The sequence below is a fragment of the Lepidochelys olivacea genome, assembly GCF_965140295.1.
Source record: "Lepidochelys olivacea isolate rLepOli2 genome assembly, chromosome: 10".
NCBI lineage: Eukaryota > Metazoa > Chordata > Testudines > Cheloniidae > Lepidochelys > Lepidochelys olivacea.
In genome coordinates this window covers 32,557,196-32,576,363 of record NC_140420.1, presented here as the reverse complement: position 1 = coordinate 32,576,363, position 19,168 = coordinate 32,557,196, and the positions used below count along the sequence as shown (strand labels likewise).

Sequence of the window (19,168 nt, the reverse complement as noted above, 5' to 3'; positions counted from 1 at the left end):
GTTCTCTACTCTCTGACTCCCCCTGCCCCCATTTCTGGGGCCTCCATTCTAACTAGAGTTGCCAACTTTCTAATTGCACACAACTAAACACCGTTTCCCCACCCCTTCTCTGAGGCCCCACCCCCACTCACTCCAGCCCCCCTCTCTCCGTTACTTGCGCTCCCCCACCCTCACTCACTTTTGCTGGGCTGGGGCAGTAGGTCAGGGTGCGGGAGGGGGTGGTTAGCTCGAGACAGCTGGAATTAGGTTTTACTTTACAGAAGTTGGGCTATCTGCAGTGTTCTACCCCCTCCGCATCTATCATCGGCAATTGTGTAGTTAAGACAAAGGCAGATTGAGGTTGCAAACAGTCAGGTGATATTTATTAAGAGTAACAGTAACCGACCCCCTGCAAACTAAGATAATACAATAACAGCTTGGTTGTTAACCCCAATGATGTAAATGGGGGTGAACCCCACAGCCCCAAACCCTATACACAATGGGATAGACAGGACTAAACAAGAAGGACTATACCATATCTTTCAGACACTAGACAGGAGAACAGGAATAGGAACGGAGACGGGAACCAGAATCTCAGGGACAGGTGCCAGGAACAGAAACACAGCAGGAACCGGAACTCAGGAACTTCGGTGATAAGTAAAGTAGATCTTCAGTATGGTGTCTTCTGCCTTCTATTCTTGATCTCGTTGTCCTGCAATGCTAATTCATGTGATGATGGAACAGGTGAGTGGAGGTAAGTTAAGGGAACCTTGGTAGATATTACTGGTTCACCTCAAGTCCTAATACCACAGGGCTCCAGCTAATAGCAAGGCTGGTATTCTGTGGGAGGGCTTCTTTGCCTCACTCGGATGACCTGCTTTCACAGCATCTAGAGACAGAGTGCTGCTCAGAGGGTGATGCTCCCTTATATGAGTTCTGTGGGTTTTTTTTGTTTTTTTGAATGTCCAGATTCTACTGCCACGAGACATTACCTTTCCCACCTTTTCTTTGTTTTGGTGCCAAACTCAAAAAGAGAGCCAAAAAGCTGAAGGAGAAGGGGTGCCAAGATGGAGGACAGGTTGTCCTATTATCAATCCAAAATGACTACTATGGACACTTAATAAATTGAACCTTTCCTACGCAACAGGATGAGGGCTCCCGCTGGGGAAGCAGGCTCTGGGGTGCGGCTGAGGGGTTTGGGGTGCAGGAGGAAGCTCCGGGCTGGGGCCAAGAGATTTGGTGTGGGAGTGGGCTCAGGGCTGGGGCTTCAGGTGCAGGAGGGGGTGCAAGCAACCCTAATTCTAACCCCATGTTCCTCCTCTACCCTCTGCTCTCCCACACCAGGGGCCTCCATTCTAACCCCATGTATCTCCTCTACCCCTCCCCCCCCGGGGGGCCTCCATTCTCACCCCATGTGTCTCCTCTACCCCTCCCCCCATGGGGGGGCCTCCATTCTCACCCCATGTATCTCCTCTACCCCTCATAGAATCATAGAATACCAGGGTTGGAAGGGACCTCAGGCGGTCATTTGGTCCAGCCCCCTACTCAGAGCAGGACCAATCCCCTATTTTTGCCCTGATCCCAAATGGCCCCATCAAGGATTGAACTCATAACCCCGGGTAGAGCAGACCACTGAGCTACCCCCTCCCCCCGGGGGCCTCCATTCTCACCCCATGTGTCTCCTCTTTCCCCCCCCGGGGGCCTCCATTCTCACCCCATGTGTCTCCTCTACCCCTCTTCCCCCCTCTCCCAGCCTCCATTCTCACCCCATGTGTCTCTTTTACCCCTCATAGAATCGTAGAATACCAGGGTTGGAAGGGACCTCAGGAGGTCATTTGGTCCAACCCCCTACTCAGAGCAGGACCAATCCCCAATTTTTGCCCTGATCCCAAATGGCCCCCTCGAGGATTGAACTCATAACCCCGGGCAGAGCAGACCACTGAGCTACCCCCCCCCGGGCCTCCATTCTCACCCCATGTGTCTCCTCTACCCCTCTTCCCCCCCCCGGCCTCCATTCTCACCCCATGTGTCTCCTCTACCCTTCTTCCCCCCCCGGGGGCCTCCATTCTCACCCAATGTGTCTCCTCTACCCCTCTTCCCCCCCCGGGGGCCTCCATTCTCACCCCATGTGTCTCCTCTACCCCTCTTCCCCCCCCCCGGGGGCCTCCATTCTCACCCCATGTGTCTCCTCTACCCTTCTTCCCCCCCCGGGGGCCTCCATTCTCACCCCATGTGTCTCCTCTACCCCTCTTCCCCCCCCCCCGGCCTCCATTCTCACCCCATGTGTCTCCTCTACCCCTCTTCCCCCCCCCGGCCTCCATTCTCACCCCATGTGTCTCCTCTACCCTTCTTCCCCCCCCGGGAGCCTCCATTCTCACCCCATGTGTCTCCTCTACCCCTCTTCCCCCCCCGGGGGCCTCCATTCTCACCCCATGTGTCTCCTCTACCCCTCTTCCCCCCCCCGGCCTCCATTCTCACCCCATGTGTCTCCTCTACCCTTCTTCCCCCCCCGGGGGCCTCCATTCTCACCCCATGTGTCTCCTCTACCCCTCTTCCCCCCCCGGGGGCCTCCATTCTCACCCCATGTGTCTCCTCTACCCCTCTTCCCCCCCCGGGGGCCTCCATTCTCACCCCATGTGTCTCCTCTACCCCTCTTCCCCCCCCCGGGGGCCTCCATTCTCACCCCATGTGTCTTCTCTACCCCTTCTCCCCCGGCCTCCATTCTCACCCCATGTGTCTCCTCTACCCCTCTTCCCCCCCCCGGCCTCCATTCTCACCCCATGTGTCTCCTCTACCCCTTCTCCCCCGGCCTCCATTCTCACCCCATGTGTCTCCTCTACCCCTCTTCCCCCCCCCCCGGCCTCCATTCTCACCCCATGTGTCTCCTCTTCCCCCCCCCCCGGCCTCCATTCTCACCCCATGTGTCTCCTCTACCCCTCTTCCCCCCCCCCGGCCTCCATTCTCACCCCATGTGTCTCCTCTACCCCTCTTCCCCCCCCCCGGCCTCCATTCTCACCCCATGTGTCTCCTCTACCCTTCTTCCCCCCCCGGGGGCCTCCATTCTCACCCCATGTGTCTCCTCTACCCCTCTTCCCCCCCCGGGGGCCTCCATTCTCACCCCATGTGTCTCCTCTACCCCTCTTCCCCCCCCCGGGGGCCTCCATTCTCACCCCATGTGTCTCCTCTACCCCTCTTCCCCCCCCCCGGCCTCCATTCTCACCCCATGTGTCTCCTCTACCCCTTCTCCCCCGGCCTCCATTCTCACCCCATGTGTCTCCTCTACCCCTCTTCCCCCCCCCCGGCCTCCATTCTCACCCCATGTGTCTCCTCTACCCCTTCTCCCCCGGCCTCCATTCTCACCCCATGTGTCTCCTCTACCCCTTCTCCCCCGGCCTCCATTCTCACCCCATGTGTCTCCTCTACCCCTCTTCCCCCCCCCCCGGCCTCCATTCTCACCCCATGTGTCTCCTCTTCCCCCCCCCCCCGGCCTCCATTCTCACCCTATGTGTCTCCTCTACCCCTCTTCCCCCCCCCGGCCTCCATTCTCACCCCATGTGTCTCCTCTACCCCTTCTCCCCCGGCCTCCATTCTCACCCCATGTGTCTCCTCTACCCCTCTTCCCCCCCCCCGGCCTCCATTCTCACCCCATGTGTCTCCTCTACCCCTTCTCCCCCGGCCTCCATTCTCACCCCATGTGTCTCCTCTACCCCTCTTCCCCCCCCCCCGGCCTCCATTCTCACCCCATGTGTCTCCTCTTCCCCCCCCCCGGCCTCCATTCTCACCCCATGTGTCTCCTCTACCCCTCTTCCCCCCCCCGGCCTCCATTCTCACCCCATGTGTCTCCTCTACCCCTCTTCCCCCCCCCCGGCCTCCATTCTCACCCCATGTGTCTCCTCTACCCTTCTTCCCCCCCCGGGGGCCTCCATTCTCACCCCATGTGTCTCCTCTACCCCTCTTCCCCCCCGGGGGCCTCCATTCTCACCCCATGTGTCTCCTCTACCCCTCTTCCCCCCCCCGGGGGCCTCCATTCTCACCCCATGTGTCTCCTCTACCCCTCTTCCCCCCCCCCGGCCTCCATTCTCACCCCATGTGTCTCCTCTACCCCTTCTCCCCCGGCCTCCATTCTCACCCCATGTGTCTCCTCTACCCCTTCTCCCCCGGCCTCCATTCTCACCCCATGTGTCTCCTCTACCCCTTCTCCCCCGGCCTCCATTCTCACCCCATGTGTCTCCTCTACCCCTTCTCCCCCGGCCTCCATTCTCACCCCATGTGTCTCCTCTACCCCTCTTCCCCCCCCCCCCGGCCTCCATTCTCACCCCATGTGTCTCCTCTTCCCCCCCCCCCCCCGGCCTCCATTCTCACCCTATGTGTCTCCTCTACCCCTCTTCCCCCCCCCGGCCTCCATTCTCACCCCATGTGTCTCCTCTACCCCTCGTCCACCCACCAGGAGGCTCCATTCTGCAGAGACACATGGGGTTGGACTAAGAGGCCCCCAGTGTTAACGGCACTACTGGGGCTCTGGGGAGCCCCCAGCAGCCTCAGCCCCTGGCGGGCCAGTGGGAGGAAGGGCCGGGACGGTGGCTGCGGGAGGGCCCCTGGGGGTGCTGGGCCAGGGCCCCGCCGTTTCCGAGCAGCCCGGCTCGGGGCAGGACTACATCTCCCAGGATGCCGCGCGGGGGCGGGGCTCTTTCCGCCCAGCGTGCCCCGCGCTGGCTGCTGTTGCGGCCGGACTCGGCGCCGGAGCTGTTGGCTGCGCCCCTCGCCCGCTCTGTCCCCGCTGTGAGGAGCCGCGCGCTGCCTGCCTCCCGCCATGTCGGCCCAGGCCCAGATGCGGGCGCTGCTGGACCAGCTCATGGGCACGGCCCGGGACGGTGAGTAGGGGCGGGCGGGGCCTGCCGGAAGCGCCGCGGCCTGGCCGGGGGCCGGCACCGGCCGCGCTGGGCCCGGGCCCGGGCAAGCGCCAGCGAGGGCTCTGCGCGGGGCCTGATCCCGGCAGCTGGGGAAGGGTCAGCGCTCGCCGTGGGGGACAGATCCGGGGTCCGACCGTCCCCTCCAGCTCTGCCTCCTGGGCTGAGCCCACCCCCTTCTCCCCCGCCGGGGCCCTGGCTCCTGGGCCCGAGTCTGGTTCCCAGGACAGATCTTCGCTCCTTTGCTCGCTTCCGTTCCCAGCGGGGGCCCTGGCGCCGGGGTCTGAGCCCCTCTCCCCTGCCCTCCCGTCTCCCGAGCTGGCAGAGCCCCCGGTTCTCTTGCTGCCCCCAGCTGTGGAGGCTCCGTATCCAGCACCTGAGCTTTGCTGATGCTCCCCCAGCCTGTCTGCAGGGGCCCTGTCCAGCTGTGGCGCCTGTCATTGTCCGTGTAGAGCCCTCGGCAGCTGCTGGAAACGTCTGCATGAGTCAGACTTGTCCTAGTCTGTGGTTGTTTCAGTACCTATCCCGGGGAGAGGGGGGCACACTGACTGCCCAGGCCCCACTTCAAACAGGGGGTGTCTCACCAGGGCGTCTGCGGCTCCCCTTTGAACAACTCGGTTCAGAACTCCAGTGCCTGTTTGACACTTGTCTCTGTTTGTGTCAACTTGAGTGCCCACATGTGGGGTTTGGCCGACTCCTTGTGGGGAGCCCGGGTTTGAAAATGTGGAGCCTCTTCTTTTATAGTAATTAATCAGAGTAGCCTAGGTCTAGCCTGTGCAGCCTTTTTCTCTTGGGACTCTTTGGAAACCTCAGCAGAGGATATGTGCTTAGTGTGCGGTTCTGTAACAGAGACAATCTAAGCCTCCCCTAAAGCAGCCTTGAGTGCTTCTGCTATTGCATTGCAAGGTGAGCTGGAAGTCTGACTTTCCTGATTTAATATATATTTATTTGGAGAGACTTTCCGGCCATAAGCTCAGAGGAAAAGCTCTATCCTTCAGTCAGTGCTTTACACACAGAAGCATGTTAGGTAGGTTTGTATGTAGAAACTGAAGCTCATAGCAGTTGCCAAGGACAGGAATGTTGCATCCTATGCAAAACTATTTTCCTGCTATGGTTTGTATTTTCTTTTCTACTGAGCTACTGAATATTTAAACTCATTCTGGCACATTAGCAGGGCTGTCCTGGTTCTTTGCACTTTTTTTCGTAAGTGAATAAGTGCTTTTTCTTTCTTGTGTATTGAGTTGCTTTTGAATTGCTTCCCATATTTTTATTTCATACAAACTGAACAATTGTGGCCCCTCTATTTTATTTATAAAGGTTCAGTGTATCTTTGCCTGCCTACATCAATCTGCAAGGGAGTTGCAGAAAAGCCTCATGTTCATCGAGCCGTGAGTCACAACCAATTTTTAAAGCTGTTATAACAAAAAAAGTGTTTGCTTTTTTTCACAAGTAATTTTAAGAGTGTAGCTTAGAAAGAAAGAAAGAGAGAGAAAAAACCATTTTCAGTAGACACGACATTAATCCTGGATGCTTTGCAAATCCTAAACTATATTCATACTTTAGTATTACACATACCTGTGTCATATACACAGATTAGCTATAAAATTGTCACATACCATTGCCACTTTGCCTTTACTTTTATGTATCATTCCCCTGACTTCCTTACTGCAGGTGTGGGCAAGAAAACTTTTCCTTTAAAACTTTTCAACAGTGGGCATAAAATTCTGCAGCTGAGGTCTTGAAGAATGCAGAAGGGTATAGTATGTGTTGGAGCTCGCAGTGTGTATTGACTAACTTTGTTTCTTTTTTTTTTTTTGCTTTTCTGATATTGTCTTGTTTAAGTGGCTCCCAAGTGTAAAATGTTTTCTGAGGGTGGGAAGGTGGGGTGGGAAGTACATGTTTTGTGTTCCAGGCCAACACTTAAAAAACTTCATTCCTCACATGGCCTTGGAAAGCACACTGCATATTTAGTTGTCCAAACCAATAGGACTGAAGCATTATCTTATTGGATTAATAAATAGCAGTTGCCTGTAGAAATTGCCAGGCACAGCCCTGTTTTGTGATTCATGGCCCTCTGATAGCATGGGTTTCAGTATCTCCTGCCCCTATCCTTTGTATATTTAAAAGAGGAAAATAAAAAAAATGGTCATGGCTATCAGCCAGGTTGTCTTTTTTCCCTGGCTAGGCTGTCTCTTTGCATTGGTAACAGGCCATGGGCGCTCTCTGGCTTTCCAGCACCATATTTAATATGTGGTGTACTGGTCATCTAAATGCAACATTCATATTTCAGTTGCCAATTATAAAAGTTCCAGAATACCTTATTCTCCTCTAAGCTTTTCCAAACTATCTTGGGGAACAGGAACATGAAGTATTTTTAATCTACATATTGAGGCGAAATGATCATACCAGCACCATCATGCTTTATCAGCATTCTAATGCTTTCTTATTTAAACCAACACATGAATTTCAGGAGATGAAACGAGGCAAAGGGTGAAGTTTACAGATGATCGTGTCTGCAAGAGCCATCTCCTGGACTGCTGCCCTCATGATATCCTGGCAGGAACAGTAAGTGTCTGTCTTGGTAGTTGTAAGATATGGTGAAATAAAAGGCAATGGAAATTGTTCAGATCACATCCCTGTGCCATATATACATCTTAGGAGATGCCAATTAGGAAAGATCAGACAATCTCTGCAAATTCTGAATGTACCTAGTGCGTGAATTTCAGCATGCCCATCTGTGACACACACACATGTTGCTGTTGAAAAAATCTGCCTGTAGAATTATGTGGAAGTGGTCAGAAGTGAGGGATTTTAGTAATCCCGTATCTGGTGCTAAAATAGAACAGTCTTGTCAGTTTGACATACTTGGTACCTTTGAAACTTTCTAATGCTGATATGGGACTTTATTAATCAGGAATTAAAAGAGGATAATATAATGTCAGTCAACATGGATTTATGGAAAATAGATAATTTCAAACAAACTTGGTATCTTTTTTTAATGAGATTTGCGAGTTTGGTTGATAAAGGTATTAGTGTTCATGTAATATACTTGACTTCTGTGAGGCATTTGACTTGGTATCATATATTTTGATTAAAAATATAGAAAGATATAAAATTAACACGCCAAACATTAAGTGGGTTAAAATCTGGCTAACTGATAGGTCTCAAAATGTAATTGTAATTGGGGAATCATTGCTGAACAGGTGAATATCTACTGGGATCCCACAGGGATTGGTTCTTGAACCTATGCTATTAAACACATTGTTTGCTTGCACCAAGCTTACCAAGAAATCCAGATTGCCCTATCTGGATTTCTTGGTAAACTTGGTGCAAGCAAACAATGTGTTTTCATATGGCTAAATATAAATGTACCCATCTAGGAAGAACGAGTGTCGGCCATCTGGGGACTGTAGGATGAGGGACTCTGAGGAGCAGGATTTGAAAAAGATTTGAGTGTCATAGTGGATAATCAGCAGAACACCAGCTCCTAGGGTGCAGCCAAAAGGGCTAATGAGATGTGTGGATACCCCAGCTTTACATATCTCGAGTAGTAATAGAGAGGCGATTTTTACCCCTGTGTTTGGCACTTGTGCGACCACTGCTGGAATACTGCATCCAGTTCTGGTGTCCACAAATCAAGAAGCATGCTGATAAACTAGAGAGCGTTCAGAAAAGAGCCACGAGACTGACTAAAAGATTAGAAAATCTGCTTTATAGTGATAGACTCAAAGGGCTCAATCTATTTAGTTTAACAAAGAGACGGTTAAAGGGTGACGATCACAGTCTATAAGTATCTACACAGGGAGTGAATATTTGATAATGGACTTTTCAGTCTAGCAGAGAAAAGTCTAACGTGATCTAGTGGCTGTGGAAGTTGAAGCTAGACAAATTCAAACTGGAAATAGGGCATAATTTTTTAACAGTGAGAGTAATTTACCATTGAAACAATTTACCAAGAGTCATGGTGGATTTTCTATCACTGATAATTTTAAAATCAAGACTGGATTTTTTTCTAAATGATCTGCTGTAGGAATTATTATGGGGCAGTTCTCTGGTCTCTGTTATAGAGGAGGTCAGACTAAATGATCACAATGGTCCCTTCTGACTTTGCAATGTATGAATCTTAAATGGGACACGGCTGCTGCCCCTTCCAGCCCACCGTCTGTCTTCAGCAGGTTGGATCAAGGCTCATTTGTGGAACTCAGAGATGGTTTTAAACAACCTTGTTTCTCTTTGATCTAATTTAATAATTCAACTCCCCAGCTTTCCAGTCTCCAGTCTTACTGCATGTGGCCCTGTCCTGATGGATTCCCTAGGGAACAACTTTCTTTTGATGGGGAATATATTCAAGTATTAATGGCATTTTGTAGTTCACTGTAATTCAGTTCTTAGGACTGGTTTGGCTAAGTAGGATGTTAGTGTGTCAGAGCAGATTTTGTTTAATCTGCAGATGAAAGAAGGAAACCAATTGCACCTCCCTGCTTTTCTAGTTTCTGCCTCCCTTCCTGGGAAAAATCTGGCTCATCTTGAGTGTTCAGTTCAAATGTATTCTATAGGAGCAAAAAAGAGGATGCAGGATTTTGATGGTGCTGACAAGATTTTATGTAATTAAAAGTATCCTAATTTGGGGTGGCTGAGTAAAGATGAAAAAAATTACTTATGGAAAATGGATACCACCAGACAGATTGCTGAATTACAGTAAACTGGGATATTCTTTCAGAAGAAAATGAAGCATGTCTTCTGTCATTGCCACATGAGAACTAGACTGCTGCATGCTGGAGATGAATTCAAATACTTGAATTCTTCTGTAGCCTTCAGTGTTCCCTGTAATTTTTGACAGGCCATGTGTGCAAAAAATTTCTTCTGTGCAAATTTTTGAAGCAGAGTTCAAATTTGTGCTCCATGAGGCAAATGCGCCCAAGCGAGTAAAATGCTTATACATTTAAATAGTTTTAATTTGCAATTTTTGATAATAGTTTTACAGCATGTTATTTTATAAGTAAAAAGAACAGGAGTACTTGTGGAATAAATTTGTTAGTCTCTGAGGTGCCACAAGTACTCCTGTTCTTTTTGTGGATACAGACTAACATGGCTGCTACTCTAAACTTATTTTATAAATGTCATTTTTAAATACTTAGAAAAAGGAAATTTAACCATTCTTCATGAAGCAGAAGTTAGCTTTAAGCATTACGCTTTATGATCTTTTTTTATAGACAATCACGAGCATATTTCAAGCACATATAGCTTCTGCCCATTGGTGTCCACTTTCATCTTTCATTCTATATACATGTCTGAAAGATTTTGATAAACATATAATAAAGACAATTTAATAAGTATGCCATTATGTCAATTTATATGGATTTTCAGATAGAGACAACATAAGTAAAAAAAGAAAGACAAGAGTTTGTGTTTTTTAAATTTAAAATTTCCCTAAAAAAAAATCAATAAATGATTATCAGCCAAGAATAAGATATGTAGTTACAAATGAATTTTAATTTCTTATTGGTCGAAATATCAAAGTCTGCTAAACTAATCTTACTGTTTTTCCCTGCGATCTTTTTCATTTGCCCATTCAGTATAAACACTGTCCAGATCTATCAGTTCTCCATCCAGCTGGTAACTCTTAATACAAAGCCCTGGCTGGGATGATTTAATTGGGGATTGGTCCTGCTTTTGAGCAGGGGGTTGGACTAGATGACCTTCTGGGGTCCCTTCCAATCCTGATATTCTATGATGCTATGAATACATATCAGCATGTCCAAATGATCTACTTGTAAACAATTCCATAGTTTGTTTTTTAGAGTGTTCATTAAGCTAAAGCCACGCTCACAGTCTGCACTTGATGCTAGGAATGTTCCTCCAATATCCATCAACTTTGCAAGATCGTGAAACTGTTCGTTCTGGTGAGCAAATGTCACCATATCTGGGAAACTTAAAACCGATTGGCTTTTGATTCTTTTGGCTACTGCAAACTTGAAGTCATTGTACTGACTGACCAAAACAATCTCTTTAGCAAGAAAGTCTTTGTATTTTGAACATAGGGATTTGACCTAATGAATTCCAAAATTGAAGTCACGCTTAACTATTGCTACACAATCAAAAGCAGACCACTTGTGGACTTCATCCTCTGGAAACCTATCTGCCAAATGTGCACACAAGATGTTTATGAAAGTTATTATGGAATTGGTATCAATTTCATTATTTTCTTGAGAGCTCATATCTAAGAGAGCCTTAACTTTGTCACTCCATAAGACTGAATCTCCAAGGTACTGTCTTCTGATGATGTTCAGTTTACCTCGGGCAAGGTGAAATGCTTCAAGAGGCATAAGGCCCCATTTCTGGAGCAGCGTGGATAGTGAAGCCAGCTCCGACAAAACATCATTCAAAACTTCTAATGTTATTCGGTATTCCATGGCTTTCAGCTTTTTGTGGCAGTATTTAGAAACCGGATCAGTATCTTTGTCTTGCTCAAAATATTCCAGAAGAGGATTATAGTTGCAAATAATTGCTTGAAGTGCAAAGTGCCTAGATAACCAGCGCACTTCACTGAGTGGCCTGAAAGCCACTGACTCACATTCAGAAGCATCCACTATTTCCTGAAATTTGCATTTTCTCTTGGATGACCGATAGAACACTGTGTAGATGGTCCTCATTAAGGTTTCGATGTCTCTTATCAGCTTGATCTCTTTCCATGCCTCGGAAATCCCCTAAGTGTGGAATATCATGTTTCAGCTGAGCCACCACGCCATTGGGTTTGCCCAACATCACGGAGGCACCAATAGATGTGAACATCACCATCTTCATTGGATCAAGTTGGTGTTTTTTATAAAACTCTTTGATTGCAGACACTATTGAAACAGCATCAAGTTCTTGCAATCGTAATAGGCCACCAAACGAAGTTTTATAGTCTGCAGAATATAGGGATCTATATTTAAAGTAGAGTATCAAGTATCTGTTAATGGATATATTAGTGCTTTCATCAACAGCTAGAGTATGAAACGTTGCTGATGCTATTTCATGCATGAGGTCATTTTGGACAATGCAGTTGATATTTTCAAGAAATTCGAAAGCATAATTTTTACTTCTCCAGCTCACTGGTATGCGCACATACTTTTCCCTGTGGTCATTAATATCCTGAACAGGAAGCATTGCGCTGTTCATTTTAATAGCCAACAACACACTGTCAATAAATACCTTGATTTCTTCTTTGAGTGCTTGCGTTCAAGATTAATTTGCATCCTCTGCTTGTCAGCTGGACTTTCAAGAATCATGCTAAGCAATCCACTCCGTAAGGAAGGGTTTTTGTTTCTAAGATTTGTTCCACCATCTATATGAGACTTACTTGCCAGATGATGCTTTAAGAAATCCAACTTCCATACATCGTTCTACATTCTTCCTGTTAAGTTCTCTTGAAGCTCTGGCATCTTAACAATATACACAAATGACTCTGTCCTCCATCATCTGTGAATATTTCACAAAGTTTAACAAACATTACACTATGTGACTTCCGTATAACCGTCTCTATAGTCTCATCCAGCCATCCAGATTTAAATGAAGTTGCTGTTCTTTTATGCTTTAGACCTCTAGACAGTGACATTTTGGGATTGATTTTTTTACCGGATTGGTTTATTTAAAATTAATACTTTTATTATATGGCTACTATTTCAATGCGCTTAACAGCGTGACTCGACAAAAGGGCAAATGGGAGATCATTCAGATCAGGATACCGGAAATTTGTGCGTAGCTCCGATCATTTCCATGCATCTGTGGCAAAAAAACCGCCGGAAAATGGTAAAACATCACGAGTAAATGTATGATGTCCAATGTCTTTGAAAGATTTCAACCACGAAAACAGCACTTACCTTTTTTGTTCATTTCTGGGAAATCTTTGCAGTTCCTTAGCAACTACAGCCAGGCATTTTGACTTATTCGCACATACTTGAGTTTGTACATAGCCAAATGAACAGACTACAAGGAGATGTGTGCGTCTCAACGTGATCAACGTTCCATGTTCGAAATGCTGGTGGGGAGGGGTATGATTCATTGCCCTCCTTTCCCTCCTCCTCCTCCTTCCCTTCCCCCCGCCAGCTAGTAGAATCTGGCTGTGTTGATAGATGGCAGGCGAACAATGTCAAAAGTCGCCCGTAAATGATATTACGGCCTGGCTCCAATGTAGCATTTCATTTTTGTGTGTGCGCGGGGTTTAGGTGCATGTGCACAGCTTAGAGGGACTTGCTTTCAATGGTAAATATTAAAGTATTATAAAATCAGTCATTTTATATTGCTGTAGTCAAGCTACACTGCTTAAAATGCAGTTACAATTTATAGCCTTGCCTTTTGTAATATGGGGGCTGGAGCTGGCATGCTTGCTGCCAACAGAGGAAAGATTCAGTATTTAATCTTTAGATTGTACCAGCGATAGACCACTATAAAATCGTGGTATCAGTAGGAGCAGCTGTAGCAAGGCTGTTTTGGCACTTGTGACAGGGCAACTTCTGCAATATCGTGGGTGTATCTTAAGAGTTTGTATTATAAATGCAAATGTTTGTGTATTATTGTATGTAATGTTTCAGGCAGGGAGATGTGACTAATGTAGACTCTGGGAAGGGCTATGAGCTTCAAAGGACTAGTTGAAACAATGTGCCAGACAAGAATGAACTTTTAAAGTTTCCTAGGGGAAGATCTATGCGAAGGTATATGCAAAAGTACCCCCCTCTGGTTATGCAAAAACTCAGCCTTGAGGAGGGGACCTTTGTCTGCTGATCACCTGTTCCATGAGAACAAGGTTAGCAGCCCAAATGGTAATAAGGAGTAACTTCCAGAATTCTGGTTATTCTTGTTTTGAATGGGCGTTACCGTGTTATGAATTTGTAACCACAGAGAAACATCTGTCGTGTTTGAAGGACTGACTCCTACCTACTCCGGGGGGAATTTTGCACCAAAATATTAAAAAGTCTGCACACAATGTTTTAATATTTGGCATATTTTGTTTGTCAAAATAACACCATATAATCAAACCATTTTCAATTATTTTGGTAATTTATTTCAACATACTTTTCAGCAAGTGTGTCTGTAACAATACAGATAACAAAACAGATTCAGGAAATGTTTTTTGAAAAATGGATTCCTTACTAGGCATATTGGCACATCTGTGTGGCTCCACAGCAAGCAAGAGGGACAGAGTCTTGCATGCATGCTCAGCCTTGCCCCCCGACTCCCCCTCCCGCCCTGGATCCAGGTGTGGGTCAAGCAGGCTCAGCCTGGCAGAATCCAAGTATGGAGGAGCTTTAGTGTTGGGGGGATACAGGTGTGGGGCAATTGGGCTGCGGTTGGCTTGGTGGGGGGTTCTGGGTGCAGGGAGGTCCAGGTGAAGGTCATTGGGGCTCAGCAGATGGGGTCTGGAAGTGGAGAGCGATGGGTCTCGGCATGGGGCTCAGTGGATGCGGCTGGGTACTGGAGAGTGAGGCTTGGTAGGGTGCAGGTCTGGATACAGTTGGTTGGGACTCAGTGGGGTTGGGGTCCAGGTGCAGGGAACTCTGTAGTGTGGTCCAGGTGCAGGGTGATGTGTCCTGACAGCTGGAGGTGGTCCAGGTACAGGGATGGGGATCCGGATGCAGGGGAGAACTAGGGGTGTGTGTGTGTGTGTGTGTGTGTGTGTGTGTTTGTTTGTGGCCGGGGGGGGAGAGGGTGTGCGATCTGGATGCACAGAGGTTGGGCAAATGGGGATGGAGCTCCACCTACAGTGATCCCTCCCCCTGCGGCTAGAGAGTGATGGGAGCAGGAAGTGGAGGAGGAGTGCAGAGATTCCTGCAGCCAGAAGAGAGAGCCCAGCCCCACCTCCTGAAGTGATTTACGTCTCCCCGACACCTGAACCAGACGCATGCCCTGGGTGTGTGAATCCATTTTTTTGCGGGGATGTTAATTTTGAATTCCCTGAGTAGTAAATGATGGAAAGAATTCATTTAGCTTCTCCCACAACGGCCTTGTGTTCCTTAAGGGCTTCTTTAACATCTCAATCGTCCAGTGGCCCCACTGATTGTTTAGCAAGCTTCTTGCTTCTGATGTACTTAAAAATTTGCTGTTAGTTTTTGTTTCTCTTGCTAGTTGCTCTTCAAATTCTTTTTTGGCCTGCCTGATTATAGTTTTACACTTGACTTGCCCGAGTTTATCCTCTTTTCTATTTTCCTCAGTAGGATTTGACTACCAAATATTAAAGGATGTCTTTTTGTCTCTAACAGTCTCTTTTACTCTATTTAGCCATGGTGGTTTTTTGGTCCTCTGTTTTTGTTTTTAACTTGGGGTATATGTTTAGTTTGAGCCTCTATTATGGTGTTTTTAAATAGTTGCCATGCAGCTTGCGGGCATGTCACTCTTGTGAATGGTTTCAGAGTAGCAGCCGTGCTAGTCTGTATTTGCAAAAAGAAAAGGAGTACTTGTGGCATCTTAGAGACTAACCAATTTATTTGAGCGTGTTGTGAATGTTCCTTTTAATTTCATTTAACTAGCTTCCTCATCTTTGTGTATTCTCCTTTTTGAAGTCAAATGCTACTGTGGTGGGTTTCTTTTTTCTCCGCACAAGCATTTTGAATTTAATTACATTATGGTCTCTTTTACCAAAATTCAGCTATCTTCACCTCTTGGATTAGATCCTGTGCGCTATTTAAGACTATAGCAAGCATTGCCTCTCCCCTTTGGGTCCAGGACTAGCTCTCCAAAAAGCAGTCCTTTCTGGTGTTTAGAAATTTTATCTCTGCATCCTGTCCTGAGGAGAAATGTTATCAGTCAATATGGAGAGAGTTGAATCACCCATTACTATTTTATGGCTTCTCTGATCTCCCTGAGGATTTCACAATCCCCATCACCATCCTGGCCACATGGTTGGTAGTATATTCCTACTGCTATACTCCTGTTGTTCAAGCATGGAATTTCTATCCATATAGATTCTGTGGTATGGTTTGATTCATTTAAGATTTTTATTATATTTGACTCTTCGCTTTCTTTCACATGTAGTGCCACTCCCCCACCAGCATGACATACTATCTCATTCCTATATGTTTTATACCCTGGTATTACCATGCCCTGTTGATTATTGTTGTTCTACCACATTTCTGTGATGCCTATTATTCATCTAATACCAGGCACTCAAGTTTACCCATTTTAGTATTTGAACTTCTGGCATTTGTAAACAAGCATTTATTAAATTTGCCAATATTTAATTGTCTGCCTTCATCTGATGTAATTGAATGGGCCTCTTTTTAATTTAACTTTCTCTTCAGTTCCTACCTGTACTTCATCAGCTTCTATCCTCTCCTCTTTACTAGGATATAGAGTATCCCCATTTATAAATCTTCCCCTAAGAGATGTTTCAGAGTAGCAGCCGTGTTAGACTGTATCCGCAAAAAGAACAGGAGTACTTGTGGCACCTTAGAGACTAACCAATTTATTTGAGCATAAGCTTTCGTGAGCTACAGCTCACTTCATCGGATGCATTCAGTGGAAAAATACAGTGGGGAGATTTATATACACAGCGAACATGAAACAATGGGTGTTACTGTACACACTGTAACGAGAGTGATCAGGTAAGGTGAGCTATTACTAGCAGGAGAGCGGGGGCCGGGGGGAGAAGGAAGAGGGAACCTTTTGTAGTGATGATCAAGGTGGGCCATTTCCAGCAGTTGACAAGAATGTCTGAGGAACAGCGGGGGGAGAGGGGGAATAAACATAGGGAAATAGTTTTACTTTGTGTAATGACCCATCCACTCCCAGTCTTTATTCAAGCCTAAGTTGCTCAAATAAATTTGTTAGTCTCTAAGGTGCCACAAGTCCTCCTTTTTCTTTTTCCCCTAAGAGATGTCTCTGTATGAACCTTGTGCTGTTCTGCACCTGTTGGCTTTTCCCCAGCCCTTAGTTTAAAAACTCTTGTATGTCCTTTTTAATTTTACATGTCAGCAGTTTGGTTCTATTTTGGTTTAGGTGGAGCCCTTACTTTCTGTATAAGTGTCTCCTTTCCCAAAAGGTTCCCCAGTTCCTAATAAACCTGAATCCCTCTTCCAAACATCACCATCTTATCCATGTTTTGAGATCCTGCAGTTCTGTCTGACTTTCCCCAGTTCCTTTGTTGTCAACCTCCAGAACTCTCAACTGGAGAAAGTGAAAGCATTTTAAAGAATGCTACCCTGAAGGTCCTGGACTTTCTTGTTAAGAGAGTTGGTGAGGGAAATGTCAAACATGGTCTACGTCCCCAAAATTTGACAGTTCGATGGTGGTTAGAGGAACTTGAAGCATGTGAGAAAAGACTGTCTCTCTCATCACTGCCTCCAATCCTGCCATCATTTCTGTTTCAACTTTCCATCCTAATAAGCCATCAGCTTTTTAGAAGCCAGGTGTGTGTGTAAAATTTTGGTAGAATTTGAAAGAGTTGCTTTAGAAACCTCTTGCTCAAATGATCGCAAATTTGGATCATCATTCCCCCCCCCCCCCATGAAGCACAGCAAATTTAAAGGTAAACATGCAGATTTTAGAACATTTAAAAAATCGTCCTTTAAAAGAGAAGTCTTCTCTGCTATAATAATTGTATGAAATTAATCATCAGCAAGTGCTTTGCTGTGTCCAGATCCCCCCCCCCCCACAGTAAAATCTTGGCTCAGTTCTTCTCAATGTGATGGTCTCAGCAGAATGAGAACACCCCATGGAGTTGAATACATCCTGAAAAAACAGAACTGAGACGTGTGATCTGCCCCATTCGTGTCAGTGAGTGTTCTTGTCACCTCCTCCCTGGTGCTTAAGAGCCGGTGATATACCTCAAGCATGCCTGTTCTCAACTCCTCGCACCAGTTTCAGCATGTAGTGTATTCTTGTGTATGTTCCTAACATGCTAATTCTTAGCTCCCCCCCAGAAGGGCAGGACTGGCTCACATGGGGGGAGCCGAAGGGGGTCTCAGACATCCCCAAGAGAGGCAAGGGCCCCCAGATCATGGCATGAATGGGGTGGCACAGAGAGGGGCTCAGACACCCTCAGAGGGGAGAATGTGGGTATGACCAATGCCCCTGCCCCTCCCAATTCCCCTGCCACCCACTTCTATGTCTCCCCTCCCCTTTCACATGTCTAAGCTATCATCTTTTCAAACAGAATTTTGAGCACCTTCTGAATTTTCTGCTATACTCATATTCCTCCTCCTCCTCCCCCCGCAAGTCCTTTGACAGGGGTGTATTGTAGCAATATACCTACTTTTTTGTTTGTTTGTTTTTCAGATTTTTGCCCAGAGTTGGATTTGAGTTTACAGTGCCTCAGTATTGCTCAGATTTGATGGCTGTAATATGTCCTCTTGAGCTGTGCAGGTCCTATGAGTTGTGGCTGGCTAGCAAACCTCTTAAGCACACTGTCTGCACATTTGTGTCGGTGGGTCCCATGCACTACCTGGGGGGTTAAAAGTCCAGCTAATCAGACCATGTGACCACACTTGGAACCCTGTTTTGATCCCTAGGTTTGCTCAGAGAAAGTTGGTAGAATCTGTCAACTTAAGAAAAGCTAGTGTTTTTTATTTTAGGAGGGCTCTACCTTGGGAACCCTTTGCCGAAAGAATCTCAAATTTGGATCATTAAACCCACCCGGCAACCCCATGAGGCACACCGAATGTCAAGGCAACTCGAGTAACCATGCCGATTTTAGAGCACTTACAAGAGTTAACCTTTAAACAGAAAGGTTCACCTTAACTGTAGCAGAGCTGGCTCTCTGCTGTAACAATTGTGGCTTGCGCCAGTTTGATTTATCTGGCCACTATAGATATTTCAAGGAAGCATGGAAAGTCATTATCCTGGAGACAGGGAGTCCGCTCACCAGGCTCGTGAATGCCAGTGCCAGGATGGAATTTCATACTTCCCATTGGACTGGTTTGTTAACAATCCACTGGTGGGAGAAACCACCTCTCGGCAATATGATCAGACTTGTTGGTTCAGCTTCAGCTTCCATTCTCTTTTTTTCTGTCTCATGACTGCTGAGCCTGGTTCCAAACCTGTGTGGCGTAGGGAGCCAGCACAGAGGTTTCCAGTGAGGAAAACATTGTTTAAAGCTTTTGCGGTCTGTTCCACCTTGTGGGTTGCGACAAGCTACAGTTGTTTTGTTGTCACCCTCCAGAATTCGCAACCAATCAGGTGGAGAAACATGGAGAAGGGAGATGGACTATTGCACTCTTGGAGGCTGATGCTTAGCTGGAATTTCTGAGGGACTACTTGTCCTGAGGTGAATGCAGATAGCTCTGGCCTGGTGGTCATCTAGATTGCTA

The 19,168-nt window shown here is 47.0% G+C and overlaps 1 protein-coding gene across 3 annotated transcripts in view; it reads left to right on the top strand.

Annotated features, from left to right (window-relative positions):
* Positions 1 to 4,644: 4,644 nt before the first annotated feature.
* Positions 4,645 to 19,168, top strand: part of LUC7L (LUC7 like) — a gene marked incomplete at its 5' end in the record, with an annotated part of 36,831 nt that continues 22,307 nt past the window's right edge. For 2 of the 3 annotated variants that reach the window (XM_084641020.1, XM_084641021.1), the window contains 2 exons: positions 4,671 to 4,850; positions 7,357 to 7,451. In XM_084641020.1, coding sequence (XP_084497146.1) covers positions 4,790 to 4,850; positions 7,357 to 7,451 — 156 coding nt within the window. Of the gene's footprint in view, positions 4,851 to 6,203; positions 6,275 to 7,356; positions 7,452 to 19,168 lie in introns of all 3 variants that reach the window. The other variant, XM_084641019.1, reaches the window with a different exon arrangement.